Source organism: Arvicola amphibius, chromosome 10 (genome assembly GCF_903992535.2).
Source record: "Arvicola amphibius chromosome 10, mArvAmp1.2, whole genome shotgun sequence".
NCBI classification, from domain to species: domain Eukaryota; kingdom Metazoa; phylum Chordata; class Mammalia; order Rodentia; family Cricetidae; genus Arvicola; species Arvicola amphibius.
In genome coordinates, this window is record NC_052056.1 from 114,182,474 (window position 1) to 114,200,898 (window position 18,425).

General features: G+C 40.7%; 1 protein-coding gene across 4 annotated transcripts in view; it reads right to left on the reverse strand.

The window, feature by feature from the left end:
• Fgd4 (FYVE, RhoGEF and PH domain containing 4) overlaps positions 1–18,425 on the reverse strand; it is a 120,937-nt gene that overhangs the window by 52,309 nt on the left and 50,203 nt on the right. For 3 of the 4 annotated variants that reach the window (XM_038344849.1, XM_038344850.1, XM_038344852.1), the window contains exons 3-4: positions 8,822–9,005; positions 987–1,494 (exon numbers count right to left, since the gene is read on the reverse strand). In XM_038344849.1, the coding sequence (XP_038200777.1) occupies positions 987–1,494; positions 8,822–8,913 (600 nt within the window). In that variant the 5' untranslated portion in view covers positions 8,914–9,005. The remainder of the gene's footprint in view (positions 1–986; positions 1,495–8,821; positions 9,006–18,425) is intronic. The other variant, XM_038344851.1, reaches the window with a different exon arrangement.

Genomic DNA, 18,425 nt, shown 5'->3' on the forward strand with positions numbered 1-18,425 from the left:
AGATTTGGATTTTCTATTTGATGATGTTCCTACAACTGTCAAAGTTTTAATTTTACTTAGTATAATCAATGAGGAAAACTGAGCAAAAGAATTCTAGCTCATTTTCAGAGAAACACAGAGCATGTTAAAGACTAGGAAAATTCAGAATGAAACTTACATGACACCTTTGCTACAAGATATCCAAAGCATGGCATAAAAGCCATGTAATTAAAATCCCAAAGTAAGATACTGAAATAAACAAGACCAAAACAATCTATAGCTGGCATACAAAAATACCTATGAGTTAATAGATGAGCCAGAAGTAGTCTCAAGATTTTCTGGTTCTGTTTGATCAATAATATTCTTTTTCATTCTTAAAAAAGATTTTCTTAAAAGTCTGATAAAATACAGCTAGCAAAATTTCCTATCTGATGTGAGCTCAGCTCTACGGTGTCGCCCCAGCAACCTGAGCTATTTTTATTGTGCACACACTGAAGCAGTCTGAGAGGGCAACATGTGAGGCCGTGCTTCACTGTGAGGGATGTGGTCTCAGATCACTCTCGTCTCCTGACGCTGGGCCACTTTCCTACAGTCCCACCCTTGTCTAGGGTGACACCCCTGGCTGTGGCAGCTAGTATTTCCTGCATTTTCCTACTTAGGTTTGTGGTTTTTATATCACAGAAACAACACTGGTCTACAGCACCAAAATCTAGAGTCACAGAGAACATCTGCCTCTCAAGTGGAAACAACGTGGTTGCTGTGGTTTGCCTACAACACAACCATGCTTTTAGAAATCACAACAGAACGACCAAAAGAAGCCACACAGGAAGAAAAAGGGAAATACTTCGGAGAGGGGGTAGAACGCAGTAGCTCCCAGAGCTCGCAAATGGTTTATCTGCTGGTGTGGATAACCCGAGTCATGCATTCATTTCCCAGGTGCTATGAAACAGCCCGGACCATAACACACTAGGCCATGTTTCTTCTGCAACGAGACAGCTTATGCTTACCTTCATTTCATGGTGCTGGTCCAGCTTATCCAGTTCCGTGGTGTTCACGCCATTCTCCTTCTCTGGTAGCTCAGCTTCCATCCCTGACCCTCCTCCTTTGGAGGGCAGCCCTAAGTCAGCACCCGGAGTCCGGCGGCTGCTGTCAGAGGCATCTTCATCATGGCTATTGGTTATAGATGATACAGAATCTGTGGCGGCTTCATTTCCTTCTCCATTCACCAAGTGTGTGTCAGGAGAGGCCTCAGCAGTTTGGACAGCAGCCTCTGGGCTCCTCGCCGCCTCTTTCCCACCCTCACGTTCGGTCCGGCTTTGTGCAGCCACCACACCATTGGCCAAACCACTGTGCTGGCCCTGAGTCTGATCTGTATCGTTTTCCTGCTTCTGTGGAGAGTGCTGGGTTAGGAATTTCCGTGGAGGTGTGGAGGTCAATCCATGCTGTCCCGGAGTTTGAGGAATATTTAGGTTCACTGTAGAATCTTTTTGCAAATTGATGTAACTTGACAAAACACTATAAGATAGAATAGAAAAAGAAACATCAGTATGAAAAGTTTTAGCATGAAGACAAGTCAATTCCAGGTGAAAAGAGACAACTCTTATTCATGGTGGTTTTGGAAACACAGATCCTTGGGACATGAGTGGCATTTAAACAAGCAAAGGGGGAAGGCTGGAGGTGGCTCAGCTGTCAATGGCTGGCTCGCAACCAAAAGCAGACTGAATAAACCTGAGCATTTCTTTCCTGGTTAGAGCATTCCTGTGAGCCGTTTACTAGTACAACTTATCCAGTAAAGACTGAAATAAAAAAAAAATTTGTTTAATGTGAATACCTGTTCCTAAGATCTTTAATTCTTAATCATTTCTGCAAACAAGCACAGATATTTCTGGTTTATAAACTTGTTATAAACCTAAGTTAGTTTGATTTGGAAAGAAGAAACATTTTTAAACTTTTATTATACACAATAAATAGGATAGTAGCTGCCAGCTGATCCTCTTTTAATTTTGTTCTTGATCTCTCCAATCCAGTCCTCACAAATCAGATCCTTAAACATGCAAGAGTCCACAAATGTATCCATGAGAGCTATAAGATTAGCTTCTCCAGCTCCCATGTCTCCCATCTCCTGGGACTGCCTTCCCCCTAACTGTGGCCTTGCTCCACTTCTGTAGTTCCCCATTTGTGCGCGCGTTAGGGTCGGTGCCCTGCGCGTTAGGGTCGGTGCCCTGCTCGTCTCTGCCCAGCACATCTTCCCCAGGACACGGGTGAAGTGCACTCCTCCCTCTGTCACTCAGGCCTTCTGAGAACCCTCCCTTGGTTGGTCTATCTAAGCAGTACACTTCATCCCTTTCTCTCATCTTCTTTTAGTTGTTTTTAAGCCCTTATTACTGTTGATAGTCTACTATAGTAATCTTGATAGTACTAACTGGACAATAGAACCTCACTCCCGATACATAATTATGTTCCTATGGGAATATTTGTACAGCATTTTGCTGCTGTATGCCAGAGGAGCAGCGAGTTGTAGTTGAAGTTCCCGGTGTCAGCGCACCAGAAAGGACTCTGATGGGTTCATCTCGTTTAGGCAAGGCCACGGGACTGCAGACCCTGGAATGTCTTTTGCTTCTGCTGTGTCTTTACGTGTTTGCTGCGGCTCTCTTTCTCTGGTATCTAGCATGCTGCGAGTGGACCTGTGATATAGTGTGTTTATCACTTGGAAACATCCCATCCTACAGGGCAATTTCACCCTGTGGATTGTCAAGAAGATGACTCCTCCTCAGCTGTACTGTCTAATTTGATAATAACAATGATAGCCTATACAGAGTTTTAATGAATGAAAATAAAAACAAGGATATGTTTCACAGCCAGGGCCTGTGAGTCTCGCCTAAGGATCTGCATGGATTGTAGCTCAAGTTAATGGCTAACAGTGGAGTCCCAGTGGCCCAGCTAGTTTAAATTCTTTTAACCTTAATGTCGGGAGATGTGTTCACAAGTCTTGGAGTGCATCACAGCTGAAACAAAGCTTCAAAAACAACAAAGTTAGACTAAGATGTTTTTGTTAAATAGCTTTGAGGTGGAAAACTCAAGAAGACAATCTAAAGTCTTAGAAAGGCACACAGTTGAATGTGGAACTCTTTAAGGTCAGGGAACAAGAACAAAGCAGCCCAATTATTACTGGCTGACTACTCTCCTTGTTACGTTTGGCTGATGACAAAAGTCCTTGTACCCATTTCTGCCCTCACACATTAACGAATGGATATGTACCCTAAAGATTTAAAGTAGAGCTGACTGATTCTTTTTCATATATAAAAGTTTAGGTTTGTGAGTCCTTTAAGATTCCTTATAAGATTACCTTTCAAGATAAGTAATAAAGTAATTGGCCCTTTCTTTGTAACTGCAAACTGTAGCCTGCCAGTAATAGACCTGACAAAAACATCTTGCTTGCCACACGGTTAGTTTATAACAAGTTGCTTGGGTATGAATGCATGTGGGTTCTTGGGATAATTTGTTCTCACCTGTAATACATAAAATGTTTAATCATGTGAGGGAGACGAAAAACATGTTTTTACCTATAATCACTCACTTAAAAACGGAATGCAACTGTTTTGATTCTTATACTGCCTAGAAGATTCTGTTGGGATACAAAAGCTGTAAAACAACACGAGAGAAAAGAGACAATAAAGAGAGAGAATACGGGCTGGAGAGATGGCTCAGAGGTTAAGAGCACTGGCTGCTCTTCCAGAAGTCCTGAGTTCAATTTCCAGCAACCATATGGTGGCTCACAACCATCTGTAATTTGATCTGGTTCCCTCTTCTGGCATGCAGACTGAACACTGTGTAATAATAAATAAATAATTTTAAGAAAAAAGAGAGAGAGAGAATAAAGAAGGAAACCGTCAAGAGAATTTTTTTCCCTAACCACCTCAGACAGAAAAGTCTGGTCTCACGGACTGTGGCTTCTTATTAAAGCCCTATGCTGCTAGAGGCTGATCCAAGACAGTGGTAACAGTTTAACCTGTAACATTTTAACCTATACTTGTAACCTACAAAATGAGAGAAGGAACATAAACTCAAAACTATATTCTGAGAAACTTCCAAGACATAAACAAAAAGAAATTGAAACAGACTAACATCCTATGAGCATGAACATGGTGTTGTCTGGGTCCCAGCTTTATTCCTACAACTGAGCTTGATGTGCGAAGAGCTCAACGAAGTCTAATAGATTAGAGAATGTTGTGGTGATCCTGCACAATGATACAACAGCAGACAGCATTTGCACAGTATCCACTAAGTTCCTCAAACTGTGCTGGGCCCTTACACTGGTTATGGGGTTTTATTCTTACAAAAATCCCTAGAGAGGGGCACATAAACAGAGGGATCTCTACTTGGAAAGATTCCTTCATACAGCCATTGTCACCTGGCTACCAAGTGGTAAAACCAGAATTCAAGCTAAGAAGTCCGGCTCTAAATCTCATCACCTTTGCCCCATGTTACAAGGAAACATTTCAGATGGATTGAGGAGCAGGTGAACAAGCTGCCAACAAAAATCTAAGACTGATCACCATCTCCAGTCCAGGTGGACCCTGGGTGATGGGGTGGAGACGTGCACTAAGGCAAGACACTTCAGAAAGTATTGAGATGTATTGTCACCTCCTCCCTCCATCCCAATCACCTCCACCCTGTCACTGCTTCTGCGAACTGAGGAATGGAAGAATCGAATAGTGACAGTTAGCAACAAAGAAAGGAATCAGAAAAAGAGTATGGTCCAAGTTCAACACCAGGGCCACAATAATAAGAGAAGGGAAAACATTTCAGAAGGAGAAGTGCTTATACATTAAAAAGTTGGACGTGGCCAGTCTACCTAAGTGTGGCACATTCTACCGCGGTTGTCTTTGATACACAGTGTATACTGAGTCTTTAGAATTTGTGAGAAAGTCCTCAGAGATGAGCCAAGCTGTCTAGTTTCTGTCGTCTTTGAAAGGAATGCCAGGGAAAAACGGTCAGCAATCTGCTGCAGTAAGGGACATCGAAGGTACATATGTACCAGGAGCAATAAGCTGGAGAGGGGAGAGCAGCAGTTAAACTAGTTCTCGGAGACCCTGGAGCATGTGGAAGCCCAGCGAATGTGTGTGTGGGGGGGGGGGGTGTAGGGAGGGAAGTTAGCCATGCAGTGTGCTTGCAAAAGCCCAGCGCTTGTCTGTGGGAAAACGTTATTGTTAAAATCGTGAAGTTTTTCTAAGCTAAAAAAGAGTATGTTTTTTAACTCCAGGAGGAAGAAAAATGTGAGAAAAAGAAAGCCCCAGCAAAAGAGAAAATAAAGTAACATCTACTGGCTCCAAATCATTCTACTTAACAGAATGGCATGACTTTCATCCAAGTGAAACTATGGCACTCAGCTAGCTGGTCCTTTAAAAAGCATTTATTACTTGTGTGTGCGTGTGTGTGTGTGTGACACACACACACACACAGAGAGAGAGAGAGAGAGAGAGAGAGAGAGAGAGAGAGAGAGAGAGAGAGAGAGAGAGAGAGAGAGAGAGAGAGAGAGAGAGCATGCATGCATGGACTATGGAGCACTGTGGAGGTCAGGGAACAACATTTGGGAGTCAGTTCTCTTTTTTCTAGCCTGAGTTTTCAGGGATTGAGCTCAGGTGGTCAGGCAGGCATGCACGGCAAGCGCTACTCCTGCTGAGCCACCTCACTGGGCTTCATCTACAGTCTCAAACAGCAGTGACATGTGGCCCTGCAAGCTCCCCCTGGCTTATTTCTGTGGTTATTCAGAACCCAGTAGCCTCCTTTTGTTCTACCAGATAGTAGGCTGTGACAACAGGGATCAGAACTGAAAAGCAGTTCTGCAGGCTTGTGGGCATTAGCCAGCAGTAAAGTCAATGCAGTATTAACCCAATCTGCAGATCCTTTTAGGGCCTCTGTCCTGCTGTGGGGACATGACATCCAGCTCTAACCTCAAGGCACTGTGTTTATACCTGCCCAGAAATGAACCACCTCATCCTAGTCATTCGAGTGCTCCACACCTGAGGAATAATGTACCCATGTGCTGGCTAAAGAGACTTAGCACGCAGCCGGGCACAGGGGCTGTTGACCTTTGGTTCTGGAATGCCTGAGGGATCCTAGTGGTCTGCAGGTGAGATAAGAATAGGATAACGGAGCCCAGCGCTTGGGGAGGCAGAGGCTAGCAGACGTATGGAAGTTCAAGGCCAGTTCAGTCTACAACGTGAGTTCCGGGACAGCCAGGACTACACAGAGAAACTCGAAAACAGAAATAGTAGGATAATGGGCTGAGTATTAACAGCTGCCTTTGCTTCTGTACAGCTCGCTATCACTACGGAAAGTGAGGCAATGGTCTTCTTATTACTATATAGCGAGAAAGGAAGAAACAACTGAGGGAAGTGAAACAAGTTTCCTGCCCTGCTGTGGAGTCCACGGAGAGTTACAATGCACACCTTGCCGACGTCTGCCTTCAAACCTCACGTGGAGGCCTGAAATATGAACCTATTTCCACGTGGCCCAAAGTCAGAGAGTTGGGACATGTTTCTAGTTTTTTCAAAGTTATTGTGCTTCTACCTCAGACAAAGGTAGTTGTAAGTCAGGGAGAACTGCTCTCTCAAGGTTATTGTCGGCAGGTGTGGCTAACTGCCAGGAATAGAGAAGTAGCTGTGTTCCTACCTCACACAAAAGTCTAAGGATCCAACTAAGTTCCAGTTCCCTTTACGGAGATATCTTGGGACCCCACCCAGGGAGTGGTTTGCTTACAGAGTGTTTGGTCTAGGGCTTGAGCAAGACTTGGTGACTTGTTTTGTTCTAACAACAGAATGTTTAACTCTGAATGTAGCCCGTACTTTCAATTGGTGTGTTCATTTCCTTGTATCATGTCGATGCAGCCTTTTGTCTAACTCCTACCTTTTTGGGCCAGGGGTATTTTAAGCAGTGGGAAATTAAATGTGGGCAAATTTTCAGTATTCACTAAAGAATTCCCGCCAGGTACTGCCTTTATGTTTCTCCATTTTATTATTTTCATTTGTGTCTTCATATTCTTTGCTATATTTCTAATCCCCACGTCCTTTCCCTGGCAAGAGGTATTTTTGTCGAGGTTGGTCCCTGACAACCTCACCTTCATCCCGCTTCTGAATGGTTCACTGTTTGGTTCTAAGGCTGCCATTCTTTTGCTGACAGTAAGAACAAATTCATTTAATATAAATTTGAATTTAGTCAAAGCCTTTGTTTTTTTCCAGTGGATTTGAATGTCTGACACTAGTATGGCAGCAGGCCAATGTTGTTGTTACTTGCAATGGATTCCACCACAAGCAGAATTCCTGCAAAGCCTTGTCCAAACACAAACATGGTATCTTATGGATGCTTAGAACCATGAATGATAATACATCCTTCCTTAAGACAGTATAGAAACTGTCCACATTTTACCTGGAGAGAAATTCAAACAACACAATGAATGGGACACAAAATTGATCAGAGTTAGAGACCTCAGCCTTTGAAATATTGAATGCTTTGAGGTCTCTGCAAACCCTGGATGATAGTATTTATACCAGGCTCAATCTCCAGCCATCCTTATATTCTGCAGTAACTTTAGTGGCTACAGAATCTGTAGCTGGAAGGATCTCTCTTCTGTTTTTGAATCAATCCACTCTGAGAAGAAAACTGAAAGGAATTTAAGCATTCCTTTAAATATTGCTACAATTTTAGCTATCAAAAGCATTATAAATTCCCTTCGGAGGTATTTAGGATTTATAGGAGATACCACAACTGGTCAGGAATGAAAAACAAAGACAGGCTTTTAATCACTTTTCTCCAGAAGTTGTAACTATTATAGTAAGTATAATATCTTGTAAATACATTGCATTTTAGTTTCTTGTTTTGTTTTTGAGAGAGTTTTGCAACAGGGGCCAGGCTCTCCTCAAACTCTGGACCCCCCCTTCTTCAGCCCCAAGTGTTGTGTTTATAGGCCTGTGCCCCCAGCTGTCTTATATTTTGCATTTTGAATGAAAGACATTGTAGTTTTGTGCTTGCTCATGCTTCCCAGAACATCCCCCAAGTATTTCTGACTATAAAACTTAAAAGTTCATGTAATAGACCACATGAAACATCCATACATATAAAATAATAAAATAATTATTTTTAAAAAGTGATTTATTGTAATGGGAAATTATATCTCAATATTATACCTGAATGAGTGAAAATATTTGCCTTCATGGGTGTAAATGAAATTATATACATTCTGTTTGGATTTCTGGTGACATAAAACAATTCTACAATAAAGCAATTTAGGCAGTACAAGTAGAAAAGCAACTTATATGGATTCTTATATGAGAAAAATACATTTTGCCCATAAATTATAACTAAAGAATATTAAGTTCTCTCTCTGAGAATGAAATGGGTATTTAGCATGAGTTTTGTGTTTAGTAATGATATCTTTCTATAACATGTATCATGAGGTACCAATAGGAAGAGAGGAGCAGACTGAATTGGTATAGTAGCCTCTCATTAAGTAAAATGGGTCAGAAAGACTAGAGAGGGCCCAGGAAGGCAAGAATGCACAGGAGGCAGCTCCTCAGAGAGAGTGAGGACAAAGGAGTCAGAGATGACATGGTGGCCTTACTACCAAGGGTAGACAGCAGCATGGCCACAGCAGTTACTCAGAATGACACAGACACAGGCAATGAGAAACAGTTTGTCCGTACATAGTAAATGTTAATGCCTACCATTAATGCAGGATCATGGAATTGATTTTTGAAATGTCCTTGTTAAAGGCTGGAAACTTAGTAAGATGCTACGACTTTCAAAGGCTCTCTGCCCTCCCCCATTACACGGTAACTCTTACCTGCCTCCTTCAAAGTGACTGATGAGGTCTGACACCTTACTAGGTTTCCCTTTTGAGGCACAGGACGTAGGGGCTGGATTAGCTTCCTCCATCCTTGGTTTTGCACTCGGTAAAGCTTTATGCCTGGGGACTTGGGGTGTATGGGATGAAGATAAATTCTGCAGGTGTAATGGCTTTGGAGGCACTGTAGAAAAAGAAGAGCACTCAATGTTTCACTGTTGAGCTCTGTAACAGCGAAGACTCTGGAATCCTGGGTGGGGGCAAAAACTTCAGCATTAGTAAAGTTTGTAACGGAGTCTGCCAGTCTGGAACTGAGCTAACCAAGGAGAACCTTTCCTAGTCTGTGGTACTTCTCCAGATCTCCCTGAAATCATTTAGTTATATATGAATGTATGCTCTGATAATGCCTGGAAATCTACATATGACTACAGCATTCTAAACTCTGTGGCAGACTGTTATTTGTCCAGAGAAAAGGTGACAAACTAAAAACCAAGTGCTAGAAATACATTGGTTTTTACAAGGTTTTTACTTTCCAGTAATAGAGTGATTGCAGTTATCCCACACACAGTTACCAAGGTAACACAAAACAATGGCAATATAACATAATAGCAGTTTTCTGTTTGTAAACTTTTGACTTTTATTTTTTTCTTTTACTTATTTATTGTACTGTTCCCCAATGCAGCATCACCTATAACAAAAGCCTTTCCCTCATTTGCTCTTAGATAAGTTTACACATTAAACTCCATAGTCTGAGGCCAGTGGCATTTTGGCCTCTTCCACCTATGGAAGCAGAAGGGCTGGTGATGCCCAGGATAGCACACCCTATCTGATCTCGCAGCTGGCATCCAGACTCTCGCTCCCATGTCCATGGAAAACCCAGTCGATAAAATAGCAAGAGCAGGAATCCAATGGTGCTGTCTGCTGCATCAGACAGCTGCCTTGAGCCAACTTCACCAATCAATCATTTACTTCGCTTCACTCCAAAAATAGAAACAGGTCATTTTATAAAATATTAGCATTTACAGAATTCCTTAGAACGTTATAGATTAAAAAGATATAACATGCCAAGCTTTCATCATTTATTAATTTATTACAGGGAACAAAAATGGATCACAATGAGCCTTGTTAAGAAGAACAATTAATCTGACTAATTCTCTGAACATAAGGAGATCTTAATCAAAGAAACTGGCAAGCTTTCTATAAAGACAACGCTCTCAAAAATACAGTTCATAAACTGGTGGAAGCCGAAATGGAGAGCCGGCTAAGTGGTTAACAGCACTGGCTGTTCTTACAGAGGATCTGGGTTTGGTTCCCGGCACCCACACTTGGCCTCACAATGCCCTGTAACCACTGAGGTCACTGACATCAGGTTTTCATAAACTAGCTTCCTCACATATATTCCTGTTTCTATTATTGTTACCATCGTTCAACACTCACATTATATAACTTTTCAAATGCATGATGAACATGAACTAAGCGTGAAATAATGCCATAGACATGTGAAACACTGCACTCATAGACATACAACCTACTAGGGCACTGGTTCTCAAGCTTCCTATTGCTGTGACCCTTTAATATAATTCCTCACGTTGTGGTGACCCCCAACCATAAAATTATTTTTATTTTTGTTCTTATTTTATAACGGTAATTTTGCTACTGTTATGAATTATAGCATAATGTAAATATCTGATATGCAGAATATCTAATATGTGATCCCTGTAAAAAGCCTTGACCAAAGGTTGAGACTCACAGGTTAAGAAATGCTGCACCTGGGGAAATGCCTTCTTTCTAACAATACTGTCCCTTATAAAATCATTTATGCCTCCAAATTATATGTCCAAGACTCCCTTTCTTGCTCACATTCACTACTCTGTCTCTTTAATATTTTTCATATTCATGACTTTCATGTTTTCATTCAAAACTCTTGATGTAAAAAAATACAAACAAAAGGTTTCTAGCACATGGGAGTGTTGCATAGCTACCAAACGTTCCATGAGCAACTTTTATTATCAGTCACATTGACTTTTGCTTAGCATAATAACTTTAGTTAGTTGTTACTTCATTAAAATTTTGAGAAAATCCAAGATTCGATTGAAAGTTGACTCAATTGGCAATGTCTGCCTCGAATGCAAAATGTTGGTATGAACCCAGACAGAGTCCAGGATATCTTTGGTTCTTTTGCTCTGCCCCTTAAAGCCGTTCCTTCTAACCTATCTCCATTCCTTTGTGATTCTCCACCAACCCACAGAACAGCTTAGGGACCTGCAGCTGTTACAGTTAGCTGGGACTCAGACAAATGACCTTTATTCACCTCCCCACCCTCAATTCCAGGCTCTCCAGACTTACTCTTAGACCTGTTACTGCCCAATCACCTGAGCCCCTCCTTCCAGCCCCATGGTTATCCTTTTGGGACTTAGCCTTTTGGTACAGACACAGAGGCAAGGACCTCCCTAGTTCTTCCCCTTCACCACACCTACCATTCATCTATGACTCTCATTCTATCAGGGACCTCTCTGTTGTCACATCTGGCTGGAACCCAAAGTGGGCAACAGCAACCAAAGAATGGAACACCCAACCCATAAAGGCAATACCAGATATCTACAGCAAGAACCACTTCAAATATCTTAACTCCAGATACATCAACCCCAGTGAAAAACCACAAAACAATATACTTCCTCCATAAGCCAGCAACCCTATTGCAATAGCCCTGAAAAAGCAATTTAGCTGATGTACAAGACAAAGACTTGAAAATAGCAATAATGAATGTGTTTAAAGATGAATAAATACCTTTATGAAGACCATAAAACATAAACAGATGAATGAAACAAATAATGAAAAATTCAAGACATGAAAGTAGAATTCAGAAAGAAACAGAATCACTAATGAAAAACCAAACTGAAATAAAAGCGAAAATGAAAATCTGAGGGAGTCAGACAAACAGCTCAGAGTAAATAAACCTCACCAGCAGATGAAAAGACAAGGAAGAAGAAATTTTCAGTCTTGAAGAAAGGGTAAAGAAATGGACTGCTAAGTCAAGAAAATGTTAATTCTAAAAAAAACCCAGGCACAAAACATCCAGGAAATCTAGGGCACTATGAAAAGAACAAACATGAATAATTCCAATAGAGGAAAGAGAAGAAACCCAAGTCAATGGCACAGAAAATATTTTTTTAACAAAATCATGGAAGAAAATTTGGCCAATCTAGAGAAAGAGATGCCTATAAAAGTACAAGAGACATGCGGAACACCAAACAGACAGAAGTATAAAAAAATTCCCCAAGAGACACAATATTCAAACACTAAATATACAGAAAAAAGTATATTAAAAACTCCAAGGCGAGAGGACCCTGCCATTAATATAGCAGAACCATTAATATAGCAGGACCACTAATAGAACCCCTAGATTTTCAATAGAGATTCTGAAAGCTAGAAGGGCCAGAACAAATGTTCTACAAGCTCTGAAAGATCACAGATGATAGCCCAAACTACTATAGCCAGTCAACAATAAATCACACCAGAGAAAAAAAGTCAGTACAAGATAAAAACAAATGTAAATAATTCTGTCCAGCAATCCAGCTCTACAAAAGACACTAGAAGGAAATCTTCAGTCTGGAGAAGGTTAAACTACATCACAGAGGACACAAAAAGTAAAATAAATAATATCAGAATAGTTAACCAAAAGATGAGGAAAAACCTCACACCACCAAAACAAAATTATAAAAACTTATATACAGTGTTCATTAATAACTTAACCTAATGGTCTTAACTCCTAACTAAAAAGCCACAGATGAGCAGACTGAATTAGAAAAGGTTCCATCTTTCTGCTTCACCTGAGAAACATACTTCACCACCAAGGACAGATATCACCTTTGGGTAAAAGGATGAAAAATGTAGTCCAAGAAATGGGCCAAAGAAGTAAATAGGAATAGCTCCTGTAATGTGTGACAAAATCAACACCAAACCAAGACTAATCAGAAGAGATGGGGAAGGCCACTACATGCTCATTAAAGACAAAATCCACTAAGAGGATATTAAAATTCTAAACATTCATGAACCAAACTAAAGCATACCCGAGTTCATAAAAGAAACAATATTTCAATTAAAATCACAATAGACCCTCATGCAGTGATAGTGGGAGCCTTCAATCTGTGTTAACAAACTTTGTTAAAGTATTCTTCATCTTTCTGGTTTGTTCCAGTATCCTATGAAAAAGTCCTTTGGTGCTCTTATGCCTACATAATTTATTCCTCTTTATCAAATTTAGTAAATAAAAATTACAACTCAACAGCTTTTTTAGGTCTTCTTTTCTTGTGGCAATTCTAATATACATATTGTTGGGAGTCAGATCAATCCAGGTTGTTTCAGGAGCCCGGATGAAAGGACAAACCTAGTTCTGTGTCCTTTCCCAGAGACAGACTTGGCAAGGGCTGGCCTGGGGGTGGGGGGCCAGGGTCTCAAAAGAGTTAAGGTTTCGGTTCCTGGCAAACCAACGTTCCCTTCCAAGAGCTGCAGTTATCAGTCCTAAGACAGCTGTGCCTGAGGCATCCTGTATTCTCTTGCCAACACTGTCTGGTTTAGCTTTTTGCTGACCATGGCCTTTCCCTTTGAAAATAGTACAGAAGATGCTGTGCTTCTTTTTTTTTTTTTTGGTTTTTCGAGACAGGGTTTCTCTGTGGCTTTTGGAGCCTGTCCTGGAACTAGCTCTTGTAGACCAGGCCGGTCTCGAACTCACAGAGATCCGCCTGCCTCTGCCTCCCGAGTGCTGGGATTAAAGGCGTGCGCCACCACCGCCCGGCTGCTGTGCTTCTTAATAAGCTTTCTTGGCATAAATCATCAGTTCATGCAAAACCTTCTGGCCCCAGCTACCATCTTCTGTGGTTAGTGATTGTTGGTATTCAGGCATCTCTACTGGCCTGCCCTTGGGGTTCTGACAGGACAGCTGCTCAGCTGCAGCCACTAAGAGCAGGTGCTGTGCAGGTTCTACCTTCCCCTTTAAAAGAGTCCTGCCCCATCTCTCTCTCTTTCTCTCTTTCTAATTCTCTATCATCTGTCTCTTTCTCTCTTCTCTGATTCTCTGCCTGTCTTCTGTTCCTCTGTCTCTCTTTGCCTATCTCTTCTCTTCTGCTGCTCTTGCCCCCAGAGGCAGGACTCCCCTCCCCTTCCCTCGTCTATGTTCCCTTTCCTGTATAAAACCCCTCCACGTGAACTCTGCTGCATGGCATCTTTCTCTCTCATGCCGCTTTTTTAAAGTTACAATGATCCTGGTCCTCCCCTCAACACCTCTACATTCAGGACCCTTATTCCTGTGAGTCTGGGTCTCATATAAAAATGTGTATCTCATATAAAACGTGGGTCTCATATAAAACTGTGTGTGATTTCTCCTGTCAATCTATATTATGCCAATTTAGGTCTTAGGCCCAGTACAGACTTTGAAAGGACAGAGAAGAAGCATTCGCTCCCCTAAATATGTAGGCTAAGCTGGAAATTAGCATTAAGTCATCATCCTTTCTTACATATCAACATTCTGAAGATCAGGAAGAGACAATATGCACACCCTCTAATCCGGAATGAGAGTCAGGGGCAGTTTGAGTACAACCTGGTCGACATAGTTCCTGCCTCAAAAATAAATAAATAAATAAATAAATAAATCTATTATACAACGAAAAAGAATCTAGAGCTAAGAAACTGTAATTTTATAAAACTAAAAAAGTCTGTCAAAAATTGTAGGCAAGAGCCAATGGCCACAATTCTTTACACACTTGTTCTCTATTGGTGTCTTAGGGTTTCTATTTCTGTGACAAACACCATGACAAAAAACAACTTGCGGGAGAGAGGGTTTATTTCATCTAACAGCTTTTGCGTCTGCCACTGAGGGAGGTCAAGGCAGGAAAACAGTAAGAACCTGGAGGCAGGAGCCGATGTAGAGGTCATGGAGTGTTACTGCTTACTAACTTGTTCCTTGTGGCTCGCTCAGCTTGCTTTCTCATGGCACCTAGAACCACCATGCAGGCAAGGCATTAGCCAGGGTGTTTCGTGAGCCTTAGAGGGTGGTATGGGGTGATGTAGAGAACAAATGAAGCCCTACATGAATGTGGGTGGTTTACCTAAGCATGACCATATCAAGGACTCTAGTGTCTCAGCTACACAGAGTGGCAACGTCTTCTCCAGGTGAGGCAGAGGGATGGCAAAGCCTTACTTGGGGCTCCAAGTATAAATGTTGAAAGTGTGCGCTGAAAATGTCCATCATCGCTTCTCCTTGCATGTTTACGATCTGAAAACTGGTTCACCTGTAGAGGCTGATCCTATGGATGGAGAGTATCTAAACCTGCTTCATGGAGTCATCTGTATGCAATAACCCTGCTTCCCTCCTCAACTGTATAGATTAAACACCACGGTGAGCTTTGGGCAGCCTTTGGTTTCTCCATTAGAGGGCCCAGGCCACTTGATCCAAGTTTTTCTATGTGTCTGTCTTTTCTTCATTCCCTTGACATTCCCAGTTAAGTCAAGTCCCTGAGGCCATGTAAGGACTCAGAAGTGAGAAGCTGATACAGGTGATCCTCAGGCTGAGCACTCTGTCACACTCTCAACATGTTGGCCAGTTATGAGTCTCTGCATTAACTACTGCCCACTACAGAAAGCTTTCTGATGAAGGTTAAGAAACCTTGTAATCCAGGTCTACAGGTACAAACACGAATATTTAAAAGGCTCAGCAAATCAACAATAGCAAGTCCCACCACTGGGACTTTGACCTCCCTAGCCATGGACTTTTAAATAAGTTTACTGTAACAATTATGAATTCCTTCTTGTGGTGCAAGTCTCAAATCAAACTTAAAAAGCAGTTGTTTATCCCATAACAGTCATGCCACTATTGCACACCTGGCCTGGCTGGTTGACACTGTATGAAGCATGCAAGGTTCAGCTCTGGGTGAGACCACTGATGTCTTCCTTAGCCGCCTCCATGGCAACTACTGATGCAATGAGAGCTAGCCAGCAGGAAGGAAGATTACCGGTCAGTTAATTGATTTCTCTATGCCCTTTAGCCAAAGTATGTGATGCCTTCACAACAGTCTCCAACAAGAGCCTATGAGCTCCTAGTCTAGACCAGGTTCACAGTACTAGGATTAAATTGCCCTTTATGAGGCAATAGGAATTAAAGAAGAAGAAGTCCTGTTTAAAGGCACAGAAAATATATTCAACGAAATCATAGAAGAAAACTTTCCCAACCTAAAGAAGGACATGTCTATGAAAGCACAAGAAGCTTACAGAACACCAAATAAACTGGACCAAAAAAAAAGTTCCCTTGACACATAATAAACAAAACACTAAACATACTGAACAAGGAAAGAATATTAACAGCTGCAAAGGAAAAAGACCAAGTAACATACAAAGTCAGACCTATCAGAATTATACCCAACTTTTCAATGGAAACAATGAAAGCCAGAAGGTCCTGGACAGGTGTTATGTAGAAACTAAGAGACCACAGATGCAATCCCAACAAAGATTTTAATCACTGTAGACGGAACAAACAAGATATTCCAAGACAAAATCATATTTAAACAATACCTATCCACAAATTCAGGTCTACAGAAAATATAGAAGCAAAACTCCAACCCAAAGAAGTTAGCTACATCCACAAAAACACATCCAAGAGATGTTCACACAGCAGTCAATTCACAAAGAAGGGAAACACACACAATACCACCACCACCAACAAAAACAAAAATAAAGGCACTAACAACCACTGATCATTAATATCTCTTAATACAAATGGATTCAAGTCACCTATAAAAAGGCACAAGCTAATAGATTGGATATGAAAACAGAATCCATCCTTCTGCTGCATACAAGAAACACACCTCTGACATTACCTCAGAGTGAAGAATTAGGAAAAGATTTTCCAATCAAATGGACCTAAGAAACAAGCTGGGGTAGCTATCCTAATATCTAACAAAAGAGACTTCCAACTAAAATCAATCAAAAGAGATGAAGAAAGTCATTTCATATTTGTCACAGGAAAAACTCATCAAGAGCAAGTTTCAATTCTGAACATCTATGCCCAAAATACAAGGGTGCCCACATTTTAAAAGAGACAATACTAAAGCTTAAATCCTATATTAAGCCCCACACACTAATAGTGGGAGACTTCAACACCTCACTCTCATCAATGGACAGGTCTGCCAAACAGAAACTTAACAAAGCAAAAAAGGAACTAACAAATATTATAACCCAAATGGACTTAACAGATATCTATAGAACATTCTACCCAAACACAAAAGAATATACCTTCTTCTCAACACCTCATGGAACCTTCTCTAAAAATTGGCCACATACTCAGTAACAAAGCAAACCTCAACAGATACAAAAAGATTGAAATAATACCATGTATCTTATAGTATAACCATGTCTTAAAATTAGAATTCAACAATATTAATTTCAAAAAGCTCACAAACATATGAAAATTGAAAAATGTTAAACTGAATCACCACTGAGTCAAGGAAGAAATAAAGAAATCAAAAACTTGCTAAAATTCAATAAAAATGATCTCACAACATACCCAAACTTATGCGACACTATGAAAGCAGTGCTAAAAGGAAAGATTATAGCACTCTGGCAGAGGTTTGGGCATCACTTACGTAAACTATATTGAATAGATAGGAAGAGAATAATCATCTCATTAGCTGCTGAAAAATCCTTCAACAAAATACAAAACCCCTTCATGGTAAAGGTCTTGGAGAGAGCAGGGATACAAGGAACATTCCTAAACATAATAAAGGCAATATACAGTAAGCTAGCAGTCAACATCAAATGAAATGGGGAGAAACTCAAAGTGATCCCACTAAAATCAGGAACAAGACAAGGCTGTCCACTCTCTCCCTATCTATTCGATATAGAACTCGAAGTTCTAAGTAGAGCAATAAAACAACAAAAGGAGATCAAGGAGAAACAAACTGGAAAGAAAGAAATCAAACTGTTGCTATTTGCAGGTGATATGATAGTTTACATAGTGATGCCAAAAATTCTGCCAGAGAACTCTTACAGTTGATAAACACCTTCAGTAATGTGGCAGGATACAAGATTAACTTAAAAAAAAATCAGTATCCCTCCTACATACTGATGATAAATAGGTTAAGAAAGAAAAAAAAATAGGTTGAGAAAGAAATGAGAGAAACATCATTCTTCACAATATCCATAAACAACATAAAATATTTTGGGGTAACTCTAAGCAAACAAGTGAAAGACATGTATGACAAGAACTTTAAGTCTTTGAAGAAAGAAACTGAAGAGGATATCAGAAAGTGGAAAGAGCTCCTCCCATGTTCATGGATATGGTATAAATGGCAATCTTACCAAAAACAATCTATAGAGTCAATGCAATTCCCATCAAAATCAAAGCACAATTCTTCACAGACCTCAAAAGAGCAATACTAAATTTCATATGGAAAAAACAAAAAAAACCAAAATAGCCAAAACAATTCTGTACAATAAAGAAACATCTAGAGGCATCACCATCCCTGACTTTAAGCTCAATATTGAAAACAGTTTGATACTGGCATAAAAACAGACAGGTGGACCAATGGAATCAAATTGAAGACCCAGATATTAA